At 36.8% G+C, this 18,511-nt stretch overlaps 1 protein-coding gene across 3 annotated transcripts in view; it reads left to right on the top strand.

Moving 5' to 3' along the window:
• The window catches only part of RNF128 (ring finger protein 128), a 103,176-nt gene extending 85,442 nt beyond the window's left edge, over positions 1–17,734 (top strand). For 2 of the 3 annotated variants that reach the window (XM_081565394.1, XM_081565392.1), the window contains exons 3-7: positions 1,256–1,327; positions 4,326–4,408; positions 5,592–5,688; positions 6,474–6,642; positions 16,314–17,734. In XM_081565394.1, the coding sequence (XP_081421520.1) occupies positions 1,256–1,327; positions 4,326–4,408; positions 5,592–5,688; positions 6,474–6,642; positions 16,314–16,447 (555 nt within the window). In that variant the 3' untranslated portion in view covers positions 16,448–17,734. Of the gene's footprint in view, positions 1–1,255; positions 1,328–4,325; positions 4,409–5,591; positions 5,689–6,473; positions 6,643–7,111; positions 7,928–16,313 lie in introns of those variants that run through there. The other variant, XM_081565393.1, reaches the window with a different exon arrangement.
• Positions 17,735–18,511: the final 777 nt, after the last annotated feature.

Raw genomic sequence — 18,511 nt, 5'->3', positions numbered from 1 at the left:
CCCCACCCCCACCTGCCAGTTCATCCCACACAAAGAGATAGTCTCTCATTGATTCCTTTCTTTCTCACTTTTCCCTTGCCTTTTAGATTTCCCTCATATCTCTACCTCACTTTTTTAAATTTTATTTTTTTTACTTTATTTTTATTTGAAGGATAATTGCTTTACAGTGTTGCATTGGTTTCTGCCATACATCAACATGAATCAGCCTTAGGTATACATATGCTCCCTCCCTCTTGAAGCTCCCTCCCATCTCCCACCTCATCCCCCACCTCGAGGTTGCCACAGAGTACCAGGTTGAGCTCCCTGTGTTATACAGCAACTTCCCACTAGCTATCTGTTTTGCACATGGTAATATGTGTACATTTCAATGCTACTGTCTCAATTTTTCCCACCCTCTCCTGCCCCCGCTGTATCTATGTCTATTCTCTATGTCTGAGTCTCTATTCTTCCCCTACAAATAGGTTCATTGGTACCATTTTTCTAGATTCCATATTAAAACCTCACTTTTGATTCAAATATATGTGTATATATGGATAGATAGATATAAATGTAATATTTTAGTCCTTATTCCCTAAATGAACCATGGACTTGCCTTTGCATATCCAGACTCATCTAGGTATATGTTAAGTGCAACAAACAAAAAAACTCTCAGAATCCACCACTCTCAGAATCCACCCACCTTACAAGGCAGTAGTGGTTATAAACAGCAATTTTTCCCCCCTAGTACCGAATAACACTGGAAGGATTAATGTTATCCTCATTTTATAGATGAGTAAACAAGCTCAAAGATTTAATGACTTGTCCAGGATTTTACATTTCATAAATGACAAAGTCAGATTTTGAATCTAGGTTCATTTGAATCCAAATCCTATGCACTTTCTACCAAACAAGACACTATTCAAAAAAAAAAAGAAAGAAATTGGAAAATATGTACTTTAAGATCCTCTGGGCTTTTGAAAATAGGAAAACTGCTTTGAAAATTCATAGCATCTGAATTCATTTGGAATAGGGACACAGAGCTTTATCACTGTGGCCCAAAGCTCCTGTTTAAGAAGGTAGGAAACATAAGATTTCAGTAATTTAAAAAATCCTGTTTGATATGAGATAAATGGACATTTATTATGGTTAGTTAAATTGTGTCTTTCAGAATTTACTTATACACTGACTTTTACCTTATAAATATTAATCCTCTCTACCTCTTTTATCATATTTGTTTAAAAAATTTTTTTCTAATACCTGCTATTTTTTATTACAGAGACAGTTAAAGGCAGATGCTAAAAAAGCTATTGGAAGACTTCAACTCCGTACACTGAAGCAAGGAGACAAGGTGAATTTATGACTTTTAAATGCTGTTTGTTTTAAAGCAGCACTACCAATCCATTTTTTAAAGTTACATGTTCTTCCAAAGTGTGATTTTAATTGGAATTTATAAATATAACTGATTTTTTAATCTATTTAATGCTGGAGCTCAGCTGAATAATGACCCCCAAGGACATCTAGGTTTTTTTTTTAAATCCCTGGAGCCTGTAAATGTTATCTTATATGGCAAAAAAGACTTTGCAGATGTGATTAAGTTAAGGATCTTGAGATGGGAAGATTATCCTAGATTATCCTAGTGGGGCCTAAATATAATCACAGTGTTCTTATAAGAGGGAGGAAAGAGGAGATTTGGCAGTGAAGTAGGAGATGTGACAATGGAAGTAAGAGATTGGAGTGGTACAAGAAAGGGTCCATGAACAATAACAGTTAAGAGTGTAAGTTTGTGTCATTTTAAGACACTAAGTTATTGTAATTTGTTATAGCAACAACAGAAAATGAATATAGTACTTAAGTACAACTTTACTTGAACATCGATTTTCAGATTTAGCACAGTTGAAAAGTGCCATAGATGTTTAAAACCCATATAAAAAAATAGCTATAGAGGTTTGTACTACAATGAAAATATAGCTATAGAACGTACTGAAATAAAAAAAATACCATCTATAATAGCACCAAAAACATTATATACTTAGGTATACATCTTACAAAATATGTTCAAGATCTATATGCTGAAAACTGCAAAATATCAAAGAAAGAAAGAAACCAAAGAAGACCTGAAGAAATGGGGATATACCATGTTCATGAGTTAGAAGACTCTCCCCAAACTGATCTAAAGGTTCAATGCAGTGTCAATCAAAATATTAGTTGCATCTTTTGTAGAAATTGACAAGTTGATTCTGAGTTTATTTGGAAAAGCAAGAGAACTAGAATAACCAAAATAATTCTGATAAAGAACAAATTTGGATGACTGATGTTTCCTGATTTGCACAGTTATTTTAAAGCTACAGTAGTCAAGAAGGTGTGGTATTAGGAAAAGGCTAGACCTTTAGATCTTTGGAACAGAAGAGACAGTCCAGAAATAGACCTACATATATATGATCAATTGATTTTAGACAGAGATTCAAAAGCAATTAAAAAAGGACAGCCATTTGTTGGCTCGCCATAAACAATGGCTGAATATCCATATACAGAAAAAATGAAAAATGAACCTCAGTCCATGCTTTATACCCTCTGTAAAAATTAACTCAAAATGGACCACAGACTTAAATATAAAACCTAGAACTATGAAATTTTATAAGAGAACTTTGGAGAAAAATATCTCACTTGAGTTAGGCAGAAATTACTTAGTTATGATACCAAAAACAACTCCATTAAAGGAAAAAATGAGAAATTTGACTGTTAAAATTAGCTTTTGCTCTTTGAAAGACACTATTAAGAGACTGAAAAGATGAGCCATGGACTCAGAGAATATATTTGCAAATCACATATCTGATAAAGGACTGTATCCAGAATATGTAAAGAGCTCTCAAAATTCAACAAAAGAAAAAACAGTGTAGTAGAAAAATGGGCAAAACAAAATACCAAAGAAATATATGGCTGGCAAAGAAGCACATAAAATATTGTTCAACATCATTCATCATTAGGGAAGTGCAAATTAAAACCACAGTGAAATACCCACAGCACATTTATTAGAATGGCTAAAACCAGTTGAACCTACAATACCAATAGCTGGTCAGATGTGGAACAGCTGGAACTTTCATGCATTTGCTGGTGAGAATGTAATATACAGCCAGTTTGGATAACGATTTGGCAATTTTATGAAGTCAAATATACACTCTTCAAAGAACCCAGCAATCTCACTACTAGGTGAGATTCATGTAAAGGCTTGTTCAAAATTTTTCAGGGAAGCTTTACTGATAATTACCCAAAACTGAAAAGGAGCCAAATGTCCTTCAGATGGTGAATGGATAAAAAACTGTGGTACATCTATATTAGAGTACTACTTAGCCGTAAAAACGGCAGAACCCTACTTATATATTCACCAATGGGGATGAATTGCAAATGCGTTATGTTAAGTAAAAGAAGTCAGACTCAAAGGCTATATAATACACAATTCCACTTATAAGATACCCTGGAGAAGCCAAAACTATAGGCACTGAAAAACAGATCAGTGGGTAACAGAAGATAGAGGTAAAAGGAGGGGGTTAATTACAAAGGGATATAGAGGAATTTATTGGAGTACCAGGACTATCCTGTATCTTGATTATGGTGGGGATTAAGTGACTGCATGCTTCTCCAAACTTGCAAAACTGTTTACTCAACATTTAGAATGAGCTTAACTTCATGTGAATTACACCTTAAATTTTTTAATGGAAAAACATAGCCAAAGAACTTATGGCACTGTGTAAATTCTAAAACCAGGAAAAAGTTTAAGTCAGTGTGACATGTTTCTCTTTATACTATTCCTCTTGGGTTCACTTTATTCTTTTACATTTATTTATTTATTTTGGTCATGCTACATGGCTTGCAGGATCTGAGTTCCCCGACTAGGGATTGAACCCAGGCCATGGCAGTGAAAGCCCAGAATCCTAACCACCAGGCTACTCAGGAATCCTCTTCTTTTACTTTTTAAAGTCTAAGTATTTTATTTTCTAATTTCAATTACATAATACACAGTGTTATCGACTCTAGTTGCCATGTTTTATATTAGATCTTCAGACCTCATAGTTGAAAGTGTGTACCCTTTTACTAACTTCTCCCTATTTTCCCCACTCCTCAGCCCTTGGAAACTACTTTTCTACTCTGTTTCTATAAGTTTGGCTTTTTTTTAGATTCCAGTTAAGTCTATATAATTTTAAATTTCTTATTGAAAGTCATTTTAGTGATGTGATGCTCCTTCTGTAGGAATTTAAGTAATGTATTAAATACATGTATATACTGATCTTGCTCTGTAGTTTAGTGTATTTTTCTTATCCTTCGGAATAACAGCAACTCTTTGCTCTTAGGAAATTGGCCCTGATGGAGATAGTTGTGCCGTGTGTATTGAACTATATAAACCAAATGATTTGGTGCGCATCTTAACCTGCAAGTAAGTTTGACTTTCTTTTATGTTGTCAATAAAAATAGCTGATTTACAAAAATGATTATAGTGCAGGAAACTATTTTGAATGTCTCCAAATAAAGAAAGTGTTTATTTTAAACTTCTTTTCACTTAAATATAGATGATTCCTTCATTTTTAATATCATTGGAAATAGTATAAGGCTAATTATATGAAGTTTCCATAATCTGGTACAATTTGGAAACTACTTCTGTGAAAAACTGAGAACCTAGCTAGCACCACTGTTTATTGTGTGTGTGTGTGTGTGTGTGTGTGTAGCCAGCACCACTGTTTATTTGTGTGTTTGTGTGTGTGTGGTACTGGATAATTTAATTGAAAAGATTTCTGCCCATCCTGTTGAGAAGAAAATAAAATCAATTTATGAGCACCTATTTGGAAGTCTTCGTTAGCTTCTCATTATCCCTCTCCTGGAAGTTATTCTTAACATTCTTCCTTTTTCCTATTAAATAGTGGTATTCTTGGAATTTGTCACATTTCCTAAATTATCAGAATTATTCTGCACTCAATACTTTTGTCTATATTATCAAGAATGACTAGCTGTACTATTTTATAGTTAGGGTATAACAAAATAATCAAGATCCGAATTAATGTACATCTTAGGTCAGGTGCTATCTTAACTATTTTTTAAGTAAGTGGTATTGAAAATAGTTTTTATGAAGCTAGGGTAATGCTGCAGCTGCTGCTGCTGCTAAGTCGCTTCAGTCGTGTCCTAAACTCTGTGCGACCCCATAGACAGCAGCCCACCAGGCTCCCCCGTCCCTGGGATTCTCCAGGCAAGAATACTGGAGTGGGTTGCCATTTCCTTCCCCGATGCAGGAAAGTGAAAAGTGAAAGTGAAGTCGCTCAGTCGTGTTCGACTCTCCGCGACCCCATGGACTGCAGCCTACCAGGCTCCTCCGTCCATGGGATTTTCCAGGCAAGAGTACTGGAGTGGGGTGCCATTGCCTTCTCCATAGGGCAGTGAGGCTTTTATATTTAAAAGTACTGCATTATGAAATTTCTAAATTTTGTTTCTGTAATTGTGTGTTTTAAAGGGAAAAAAGTCATCTGTTAAAAGACCAAGTAAACTTATAGAGTAACCTGTTAGTATATTAGGCAAAGTGATACTGTTTCACAACAGATAACCAATTTATATGTTTTTTCCTTCATTAGTCATGTTTTCCATAAGACATGTGTTGACCCATGGCTGTTAGAACACAGGACTTGCCCCATGTGCAAATGTGACATACTCAAAGCTTTGGGAATTGAGGTAAGTCTTGCTAAACTATTTATACAAAGGAACTTAAGCAGAGTGTTATTTATATATCTTAACCTTCAGGAAGTTATCATCCTATTTTTTAACTATACAATGTGCTAGACTTATAGGTTATACCAAAAATGGGACCTACTTATAGTGACAGTGAGATGCCATGTTTGACCACCTCTATTTTCCTCCTTCTTCTCCCTCCTCAAATGTACTTATTATGTGGTCAGAACTTGAAGTGATAACCCCAGTTGACTTCTGATACCCCTTGTTGTTTTTTATTATCTTACTATTGCATTGCAACCAAACTTGTAGTTAGATGAGCATGTAAAGTTTGAGAAAGTATAATAAATATTGAATTATATTCTATAAGTGAAAAAACTACTTGTTTCACAATACACACAATAGAGAGTCAAGCTCAACAGAATCTTCCTGACTTGAAGAGATATATAGATGACAGTGATTCTCAATACTCCTAGGGGACAGCATAGGAATTTGTTTCTTGAGTGCCTTCCTTGTCTCAGGCATTATATTATGAAGTGTTCACCCAGATAAACATGTCAAATGTTGATGGTAGTCTGCCTGTAATATCTTTCACCCCATTGGACCCAGTTAACTCCAGTGCTCTGGCTGGGACCAGCAAGAGATGTTTGTGATCATCAAAAAATGGATTGTAAGTTTCACAAGTCAAGAAGCCTTGCTCTAAGTCACCTATGAAGAAACTTTAATATTATGTCAAGGAAAAGCATGTACTCTGAGAGCCTCTTAATGTGGTCAAATGCTTTCCACAGGTGGATGTCGAAGATGGGTCAGTGTCTTTACAAGTTCCTGTATCCAATGAAACTTCCAGTAGTGCCTCTCCTCATGAAGAGGATAACCACAGTGAGACTGCGTCATCTGGATATGCTTCAGTTCAGGGAGCGGATGAACCACCTTTGGAGGAACATGCACACTCAGCAAGTGAGCACCAGGCTGAGGGGCCCCAAGTGCCCCACAAATGATCCACTGGAGATTAGACACCCAGGCAGAGTACTCCTGTTTTTTGGCATTTATTCTGTTCATCCATTAACACAATTAACACATTCCAGGTTTTTTCTAGTGACAGTGATGCAATGCAGGATGCACCCCTCTCTTGACTTAATATACACATATTCAAATATACCTGAAACAGATTAAATGCTTTAAGAATGGGGATTATTCACAGAAGAAAAGATTTTTTATTGGAAAGTTGCTCTCCAATGCATTTAAGTGTTGATTTATTAACTTACAGAGGCTAAGGAGAAGTTTTTCAAATTTAGAAGCCATTCTTTATTGCATATCAACCAGAAATTATGATAAAGAAGTTATGGAATTATAAAATATAATTTAATTTCCAAAACCTTGATTTACACACAACTTCTCCAGAACCACCCCCTCCTTTTTTTGTCAGATGGGAAACTGTGTTTAAGAACAGTGTGCTACCACCTGTTATTTGCCATGAAATGAACAAACCTTGGAAACTAAAAGTGAGTGTATTAATTTCAAAATAGTAATGCCATACCAGTAGAGAGATTTTAGGGAATTCTGTTACTTTTTTCCTTAGAGAAAACCCCTATACAAATTATTTTCTCTTTCTTTAACTTCCACCTTTGTCTTTTGGTTTTTGTTGGTTTGATAGCTTTTCCTCAGTCCCCATTTTGAGATGACCTAATTCTGGCCTAAAAATAGGAGGAAAATGAAATGTCAAGATGACTTATAAAAGTTGCAGCTTCCTTTGACATGAACTTTTGTCCTTGGTAGGCTTATCAGTGCCATAAATACCATTTGTACAGAGGTCACAAGGAATACCATCATGCAAACGCAAACCTCATATTGTAATCTAATCTTTGATAATTTCGTAGAGTACAAAGTAGTCATAAGAATCGTAATAATCTGTGTTTTATTCTACCTATAATAGATAATCATTGTCTATTAGCCTCAGATGCATTTTTGGTTCCTATAACTGTGTGCTAATAGAATTCAGTGAAGATAAAGGAGAGGGTATGGCATAATTCAGTTTAGCAGCATTGGTAGTTCAGTGGTAGAATTCTTGCCTGCTACGCAGGAGGCCTGAGTGTATGGAATAATTCAGTTTATTGCCAAATCAGTTTAAAAGAAGAAAAAAAGTCCCAACCTACTATTTTGGTGTTCTGTTTTTATGGGGGAGGGTGGAAGGCAGAACAGTTCTTGCAGAGAATTTGAGAAGCAAATAAAATGATGATTCATATTCCTTCTCCTGTATTCTTTATCTACATAAATGGTAGGTTCACCAACCCAGGTGCCTCAATCCAGAAACTTAGGGAGAATCCTAGATTCTTCCCTCGCCCTTTCCTTTCGATTCAATATAATTTTTCCTCTAAACCATCTCCTAATTTCTAACCTTAATTCAACAGTCATAGTTTGAACCACTCTCTTCTCTCTGCCCATTCCTTCCACTCTTCCTCCACCAAGAAATTGGGGAAGCCAAGTCCAACTCCTGTTCCTCCTTTAAAACTTGCTCCCCTTTGAGTTTGGGAGAGAAAGAATACATATGTATTGATGGCTGAGTCCCTTTGCTGTTCACCTGAAACTATCACAACATTGTTAATCGGCTTTAGCCCAATACAAAATAAAATGTTGAAAAGAAAACTTGCTCCCCTGAGGAGCCTATCTTTAGTTACATGTGTGGCCCTACTGTCTACGTCCACAGACTTCTATCATTGCGCTTATTGCACTGAATTGTACTAAAACCTTAAAAACTCCGTTTGGGTAGGGACAGTGTCTTATTGTTCACTATTGTACACCCAGCACCTAGCACAAGCTGCCTCACAGCAAATACTCAAATAAGTGTTGAATAAGTGACCACTCAGAATAGATTTTTCCCACTCACACAACTAGAGAAAAGCCTGCACAGCAAATAAGACCCAGCACAGCCAAAAATAAATAAATAAATAAATAAAAAGAATAATAGTTTAACCCACACAAATGGTGTTTGTTTTCCTTAATAAGAATAAAGTAATGTATTTTCTGTAACTATAATATAAATTAGACAGAGATGTTTAAGCTGTGAGGAGTAGATTTGTTTCAACATTAGAAAACCAGACGTTTTATTAAAAATAAAATTAGCCCTGATTTAAAATCATGTATTTTAAGATAAGCTTCTGATATCTAAGGGAAGTATTTCTTTGTATTTTAGTTGTAATTTTTTATTTTACAGGTCAACTGTGGTTCCCCAGTCATCATCATTATACTGAGCTTGTGAGATATTCTAATTTAAATCTAATAGTTTGTAGAAAAGTTACACATACGGAAATATTCATCTTTACCCTGCCTTTTCTTCACTTTTAGAAGCCGTATGCTATTTCTAAAGTCAGTAGCAGATACCAAAAACCAAACCAGTCTAAGAAGACCCATTATAAAGTCAACAACCTATGTTACTTCCTCATATGATTGGATTTTGCTCAGACACTAAATGTTTGAGGCATGCCAAATTTACAACCGTCACAAGTGTGAGCAACCAAATAAATGGATATATAGAATTGGTATGGCCTTGGGGTAAAATCCTCCCATTCAGAGAGTCAGAGCAAAAATAAAAGTTAAGAAACTTAAGCTTAGTTGACTACTTAAAATGTAATCATGGATAGAAGTAGCACACTTATTATCTCTTTTATATATTGATATTTGGGATTTCATAATTTAAGGGTTACTTTCCCTTCTCGGCTACTTCCCCTGTAGTTTAGAGATACCGTGGTTTAGAGATAAATTGGTGCCTCAGTCATATGTCTTAAATTAAGAGAATATACTTTGCTTTGAGGGAGAAGGAGACAACAACCCACTCCAGTATTCTTTCCTAGAGAGTCCCATGGATGGAGGAGCCTGGCAGGCTACAGTCCATTGGATCGCAAGAGTTGGACATGACTGAGGGACTAAACCACCACCACCACCACCACTTTGCTTTGAGATCAGATTATAACCATGAATCTTTAAATTGGTTTTGCAAAAACATTAGAACAGCAAGATTTAACATTAATAGTAAAGTAGACTTGTCAACCGGAGAAGGCAATGGCACCCCACTCTAGTACTCTTGCCTGGAAAATCCCATGGATGGAGGAGCCTGGTAGGCTACAGTCCATGGGGTCGCTAAGAGTCGGACATGACTGAGCGACTTCACTTTCACTTTTCCCTTTCATGCACTGGAGAAGGAAATGGCAACCCACTCCAGTGTTCTTGCCTGGAGAATCCCAGGGACGGGGGAGCCTGGTGGGCTGTCGTCTATGGGGTCGCACAGAGTTGGACATGACTGAAGCGACTTAGCAGCAGCAGCAGCAGACTTGTCAACTGGAGGAGGAAATGGCAACCCATTCCAGTATTCATGCTTGGAAAATCCCGTGGACAGAGGAGCCTGGAGGGCTACGGTCCACAGGGCTGCAGAGTCTGACTCAACTGAGCACACACACACACTCACACACAATTATATATTAACTGTTTCGGCATCTTTCCTATTAACCACTGATTATTACGGTGGTAGTTGGTTTAAATAGCTTCGAAAACATACAGTTGGTTAGTTCGTGCCTGTGTGTTCCATCATTGTGCTGAGTTTTATTAGAGCACTGTTTTCAAACTTAAGCATACCTTGAGTCACCTAGAGGGCTTGTTTAAACAGAGGGGAGGGCCATCCCTGGTTCAGTGGTTAAGAATCCGCCTTGCAATGGAGGGGACACAGGTTCAATCCCTGGCCTAGGAAGATCCCACATGCCGCGGGCCTACCAAGCCCCTGCGCCACAACTTGAAGCCAGCGCTCTAGAGCCCATGCTCTGCAAGGACAAGCCACAGCAACGAGAAACCCACGCATTGCAACTAGAGAGTAGCCTCCACTTGCTGCAACTAGAGAAAGCCCGTGCACAGCAACAAAGACCCAGCACAGCCAAAATAAAATAAATGAATAAGCTTATTTAAAAAAAAAAAAACAAGCAGAGTGGCAACCACTAGTTTCTGTCTCAATAGGTCTGAGATGGGCCCTGAGAATTTTCATTTCTAAGAAGTTTCCAGGTGATAATGATACTGCTTGTCCAGGGACCACACTTTGAGAACCACAGAATAGGGCCCCTACTTCTTAATCCTTGCTGCACATTAGAATCACCCAGAAGAACTTTAAACATTACTGATACCTGGACTCTACCCCAGAATAGTTCAATCAGAATCCTTGAGATGTGGGGCCCAAGCATAGGTTTGTTTTTTTTAATAATTTCAGCCTGACTAAAAAAATGTTTCAAAGATATTAAACAGAATGCCCATCACTGAACTTCTCCAAGTGTTAATATCATATATAACCATATACAGTTATCAAAATCAGGAAATTATATGATAAAATATTAGTAACTAAACTGAACTTACTCAAATTTCACCAGTTGACCTATTAATGTCCTTTTTATGTCCTAGGATCCCACATTGCATTTCCTCTTCTCTCATTTCCCCCCAGTTTTATTGAAATATACTTGACATATAACCAGAGAAAGATTAGTTACCAAATCTATCATCTCACATAATTACAAATTGTGTGTGTGTGTGTGTGGTGAGAACATTTAAGATCTATGCTTAGCAACTTTCAAGTATTTACTACAGTATTGTTAACTGTGGTCACCATGCTATATATTAAATTCCCTAGAACTTATTCATTTTATAACTGGAAACTTGTGCCCTTTGATGGACATTTCCCCATTCCCATTCCCCCCTGCTTCTAGCCTCTTGCAACCACCATTCTCTGTTTCTATGAATTTGACTTTTTAAAAAAAGATTCCACATATAAGTGTTATCCTACAGTGTTTGTCTTTCTCTGTGTGGCTTATTTCACTTAGCACAGTGTCCTCAAGATCTATCCATGTTGTTGCAAATGGCAGTATTTCCTTCTTTCTCATGGCTGAGTAATATTCCTGTGTGTGTGTGTGTGTGTGTGTACGTATATATGTATCTCACATTTTCTTTATCTGTTGATCAGTCAATAGCAACAGGTTATTTCTATGTCTGGCTATTGTGAATAATGCTGACGTGAACATGGATGCAGCTGTCTCTTCAAGATAATGATTTCATTTCCTTTGGGTATATACCCAGAAGTTGGATTGCCAGATGATATGGTAGTTCTATTTTTAGTTTTTTGAGAACCTCCATACATGTTTCCCATAGTACTGTACCAATATACATTCCCACCAACTGTGCACCAGAGTTCCCTTTTCTTCACATCCTTGCCAACACTCATCTGTTATCATTTTGTTAATAGCTATTCTAACAAGTATGAGGCAATATCTCATTGTGGTGATTTGCATTTCCCTGATGATTAGTGATTAACATCTTTTCATGTACCTACTGGCCATTTGTATCCACATATCTTCTTTGGGGTGCTTCCCAGATGGGTCAGCAGTAAATATTCTGCCTGCCAATGCAGGAGCCACAGGAGATGCAGGTTCAATCCTTGGGTCGGGAAGATCCCCTGGAGGAGGAAATGACATCCCACTCCAGTGTTCTTGTCTGGAAAATCCCATGGACAGAGGAGCCTGATGGGCTACAGTCCATGGGGGCAAAGAGTTGGAGATGACTGAGCAACTGAGCATGCACGCACATCTTCTTTGGGAAAATATCTCCCCCCCACCAAATTTCAATTCTGCCCAGTTTTAAATCAGATTATTTACTTTTCTGCTATTGAATTGTATGAGATCCTTATATATTTTGGATATTAACTCCTTACCTGATCTGTGGTTTGCAAATATTTTCTCCCATTTTGTAGCTTGCCTTTTCATTCTTTTGATTATTTCTTTTGCTGAGCAACAGCTTTTTGGTTTGATGTAGTCCCATTTGTTGATTTTGGCATTTTAAGTCCTTAATCTATTTAGAGTTAATTTTTTAAGTGGTGTAAGATGGGGGTCCGGTTTCATTCTGTTGCGTATTTATCCAGCTTACCCAACACCATTTATTGAAGACTGTCTTTTCCCTACTGGGTGTTTTTGGTTCCCTTGTCAAATGTCAGTTCACCTCACACATGTGAGGCATGTGAGATCTTAGCTCCCTGACCAGGGATCCAACCCATACCCCCTGCATTGGAAGCTTGGAATCTTAACCACTGGATCACCAGGGAAGTCCCTATATATGTCCTTTATGTTTGGATATGTTCTTTTTTTTTTTTTTTATAAATTTATTTATTTTAGTTGGGGGCCAATCACTTCACAACATTGCAATAGTTTTTGCCATACATTGACATGAATCAGCCATGGGTTTACATGTGTTCCCCCTCCTGGACCCCCCACCCACCTCCCTCCCCATCCCATCCTTCTGGATCATCCCATTGCCCCGGCCCTGAGCCCTTGTCTCATGCATCGAACATGGAATGGTGTTCTGTTTCACATATGATAATATACATGTTTCAATGCTATTCTCCCAGAACGTCCCACCCTCACCTTCTCCCTCAGAGTCCATAAAATTGTTCCATGCATCTGTGTCTCTTATTCTGTCTCGCATATAGGGTTATCGTTACCATCTTTCAAATTCCATATATATGCATTAGTATACTGTATTGTTGTTTTTCTTTCTGGCTTACTTCACTCTGTATAATGGGCTCCAGTTTCATCCATCTCAGTAGAACCGATTCAAATGTATTTTTTTTAATGGCTGAGTAATATTCCATTGTGTATATGTACCACAGCTTCCTTATCCATTCGTCTGCTGATGGGCATCTAGGATATGTTCTTTTTATACCCAATTTGCTGAGAGGTCCACATTACATTTAACTGTCATGTTCTTTTAGTCTCTAATATGTGACTGTTTCTTAGTCTTCATTTTTCTTGACTTTGACACCTCTGAAGGCCACCAGTTAGTTACTTTGAAGAATATCCTTCAATTCTGCTATTTCCCAATGATTGAATTCATTGTCCATTGTCTGTTTCTGGCAAGAAAACCACATATCTTATCTTGTCTGCCTCATATCATATAATGAGGCACATTATGCCCATGTCTTATTATCAATGTTTTTAACTTTGTTCACTTGGTTAAGGTGGTATCTGCCAAGCCTCTTCTTTTAAAGTTATTATTTTTCCCTTTATAATTATTGTTTTATAGAAAGACACTTGGAAACTATGCAAATGTCCTGTTTCTCATCGTACTTTTTACCTACTAATTTTGGCAATCATTGATAGTTCTTGCTTACAATAATTATTACTGAAGTGTGTGCCAAATGGTGATTTTCTATTTCCATCCTTCTTTCTACATTAATTAAGCTTCTAATTTAAAGAAGAGCTTCATTTCTCCACTTATTTATTCAACTATTTATAATAATTTGGACTCACAGATATTTATTTTTCTCCATAATATTATTCTCATGATTTATTCATGCATAGATTGTCCTAGATTTGGTCATTGGAAACTCCCTCAAGTTGGTTGATTTTCTTTCAAAATAACCACTCTCTTTTTTTTTTTTTTGAGCACTTCCTTACTTTCTGGTATCACAAGATGTTCTAGGCCAAGGATTGCAAACTTTTTCTGTAAAGGGCCAGATAGTAAATATTTTAGGCTTTGAAGACTTTAGGTCTTTGTTGCTTTGGGGGCTGAGACAGTGTTGTTTTATCTTCCAACCTCTTAAAAATGTCAAAAATCACTCTTAGCTATGGATTTGGCTTGCGAGCTTTAGTTTGCTGGCCCCTAGGCTAGAATCTAGGTTAATCTGCTCTCTTGCCCTAACCCTAGGATCAGTTATTTCTTCGGGGAGTGGGGGCTTTTATTGGAGAACAGCACCTCAGAGTCAAGATCGGGCATTAGGTACGCTCATTGCTTTTGGAGTGTCATTGCTATTAGCCCTTTCAAGGAACAAAGTGAGGAAATATGTGTATGTACTCACACAAATATACACACATCTACATTCACCTATCTGAAGAACAGCTAGTTCATGCTGATGTATGATTCTAATCCAACATCACAGAGTTTATTCTAGCCTTCCTTACTTTTAACTCCATTCTTGGACATTGAGAAACCCAGCTGTTATTATCCTCAATATATTATTTGTTCAATCCTAAAGTACATGTAAGTTGTAACATTGCTAACGTACCCTTATGAAAAACAATTTCACTAACTAGTGTAGTTTTTTGGTTTTAACCTTATAGGATATAGTCAAAATATCATTTTCCAAAATTACTTAGATTAGTTCTTGTCTTTCCCACTCTCTTCAGAATAATTATATATATATTTCATCTGTAAAATAATTATATTCACTTGTTACTACTTGTATTCCATTTTGGGAACTCCCTCCACAACTTCCTGGTTGATTAGCTTTAGTCCTTCTGTCTATCTATCTTAATATATCTATCAGTTGGTAAAGAATCTGCCTGCAATGCCGGAGACCCAGGATATGCGGGTTCAATCCCTGGGTTGGGAAGATCACCTGGAGAAGGAAATGACAACCAGTATTCTTGCCTGGGAAATCCCATAGACAGAGGAACCTGGCAGGCTACAGTCCATGGGGTCACAAAGAGTTGGACTTGACTGAGCATGCACATAGATCTATCTTATCGATCTATCTATCTATGTACATGAAAAAAACATAGATAATTTTTTTTAATTGCCCAGGTGATTCAAACCTGAAGTTGATTTTAAGAGCCATTATATTTAGAATAGAGAAGCAGCAGAAGATATAACCATTGCTCTTAAGGATGCTATAATGTAGGTAAAAGTTAGCACACGTATGAATCAACAAAATAGTAACTGTAAATTAATATAATGCCATAAATGCTTTAGGGCTTCCCTGGGCGCAGTGGTAAAGAACCCGCTTGCCAATGCAGGAATTACCAGAGACAAGGGTTCGATTCCTGGATTGGGAAGATCCCCTGGAGGAGGAAATAGCAACCCACTCCAGTATTCTTGCCTGGGAAATCCCATAGACAGAGGAGCCTGGCATGCTACAATCCATAGGGTCACAAAGAGTCAGGCAACTGAAGCAACTGAGCACACACATATAAGTGCATTATGTAAGGCAGCAAAATCATATTAAAGAAACAGGAAATTAGTGTGATAATCAGAGTATGATTAAATTAGATAAGAAAAGCTTCTTAGACATGTGTGTTGAATTTTGTCTTAAAGAACAGAGGGGTGAAAGCATCCTAAAATTGCCATTTAAAAATTAATTTATTTATTTTAATTGGAGACTAATTACTTTACAATATTGTGGTGGGTTTTGCTATACATTGACATGAATCAGCCACAGGTATACATGTGTCCCCCATCCTGAACCTCCCTCCCACCTTCTTCCCCATCCCATCCCTCTGGGTTGTCCCGGTGCACTGGCTCTGAGCACCCTGTTTCATGGATTGAACTTGGACTGGTGATCTATTTCACATATGGTAATATACATGTTTCAATGCTATTCTGTCAAATCATTCCACCCTTGCCTTCTGCCACAGAGTTGAAAAGTCTGTTCTTTATATGTGTGTCTCTTTTGCTGTCTCGAATATAGGGTCATCGTTACCATCTTTCTAAATTCCATATATATGTGTTAATATACTGTATTGGTGTTTTTCTTTCTGACTTACTTCACTCTGCATAATAGGCTCCAGTTTCATCCACCTCATTAGAACTGATTCAAATGCCATTTTTTTTTAAAGATGAAAATCTACAGCTGGTAAACCACGAAGCAAATTCCATGGCAGTGGATGTTGTTCCTCACGTTGACAACCCAACCTTTGAAGAAGATGAAAGTCCTGATCAGGAGACCACTGTTCGAGAAATTAAATCATAAAATCTGTGTCAATAGAAAACTTGAACCTTTAGTAATAACAGAACTGCCAATCAGGGCCTAGTTTACTACTAAGGAACTGGATAAACTTAATAAAATAAGAATGATACTGAAAGTGCTGAGATGACTAATATTATGCTATAGTTAAATGACTTAAAATACTAAACCTATTAACTTTTTCCACAAACACATTATAATGTTTTTCATAGGCAAGTTTCCTCTCGATAGCAGTAGCAACATTTTTAAACATTCAAAACTCTTGTCAAGTAATCGTGTTTTCCATTTATAACAATTTTCTTATCAAAACATGTTGCTTTTAAAATGTGGAACAGCTGTAATCACTTTATTTTATGATAGTATCTTAATTAAAAATAATACTATTTTAGCTTGGGCTATATGTGTCAGGGTTTTTCTCCAGGTGCTTATATTGATCTGGAATTGTAATTTAAAAAACAATGCAAACTTAGGCTAGTACTTCATGAAATATCTATTTAAGCTGCATTAAGTTGATAGAACAAGATTAAAGCAAAGTACTCATTTTAACAATTTCTTATTTTTAAAATCAGGCTAAATGTACTTCATTTGAGTGTCAAGCATAGTTTCTTAGAGAATATGGACTGGACTGGCTTGATTGGTATATTAATGACACCAATTTGACAAAAGATCATAGACAAAAACTTTCCTTACAAAAACATTTCTCAAACCTTACTTATGGGACTTTCAAAAGCAGAACATATAAATCATCATACCATTTGAAAATGATTATGAATAAGTCACACAAAAATTGGTAATTAATCTCTGTGTATGAATTTGTCTACAGAAATTAGTCTATAGAAAATGTTTTCCAAACAAAGTTGACTGAAAATTGAGATTACAGTTTACCTAAATGGGCTTTATAAAATAACATTAGGTAAAATAAAATTCTATCCATGTAGCTATAAATTTCATGAATGCATTTTTTTGGTGTTATAAAAGAATTGGTGTTGGGGGGGGAGAATTTCAGGTGCCTTAATATAAAGTTTGAAGCTTCATCCACCAAAGTTAAATAGAGCTATTATAAAAATGCACTTTATATTTTCTGTGGCTTATCTTTGGTTTTAGAGTTTTGTTTCCAGTACAAATTGCAGCAGAATTTAAGCAAAAGCAGAATAGACATGTATTTTTGTTGGCTAAATGTAGAGTGGATGAAACCATTGCATTCTTGTACACTGATTTGAAATGCTGTAAATAGGTCCCGATTTGTATTGATTCTCTTTAAATATAAAATGTAAATAAAATATTCCAATAAAAGTTTGTGTCTGATGTTTAGTAATCATATACTAACTTTTAATATATGCTTGGATTTAGGAGGAAAATGGTTTAATTTAAATGTTTGTTGATATATTTGATTAATAAAAACCAAAACTTTAGTATTTGGGCTTCCCTGGTGGCTCAGATGGTAAAAAAAAATTCACCTGCAATGGGGGAGACCTGTGTTCTATCGCTGGGTTGGGAAGATCCCCTGGAGGAGATCATGGCAACCCACTCCAGTATTCTTGCCTGGAGAATCCCTATGGACAAAGGAACAGGCTACAATCCATGGGGTCACAGAGTCGGACATGACTGAGCGACTAAGCACAGCACAGTGTGTTTACATATTTCACTACATAGAGAGGAACTGCTGCCATAATAAAATAACTGAATCTATCATGAATTATTTTTTAAATGTCAGCAAGGTAATAATGAGGTTGACCACTGATAAGTTTTTTCTTTTTCCTTTTTATTGGAGGAAAATTGCTCTACAATATTGTGTTGGCCTCTGCCATACATCAACACAGGTCAGTCACAGGTATACATATGTCCGCTCTCTTCAGAATCCCCCTCCTATTGATCACTGATAATTTAAGGTTAGAAAAGGACCATGATGCCAGTCCATCTTTATACTGCTGCTGCTGCTTAGTCGCTTCAGTTGTGTCTGACTCTGTGTGACCCTATGGATTGTAGCCCACCAGGCTCCTCTATCCATGGGGATTCTCCAGGCAAGAATTCTGGGGTAGATTGCCATGCCCTCCTCCAGGGGATCTTCCC

This window comes from Giraffa tippelskirchi, chromosome X (genome assembly GCF_054371585.1).
Source record: "Giraffa tippelskirchi isolate mGirTip1 chromosome X, T2T-mGirTip1v1.2.pri, whole genome shotgun sequence".
Classification (NCBI taxonomy): domain Eukaryota; kingdom Metazoa; phylum Chordata; class Mammalia; order Artiodactyla; family Giraffidae; genus Giraffa; species Giraffa tippelskirchi.
This window is presented reverse-complemented; position numbering and strand designations above follow the sequence as displayed.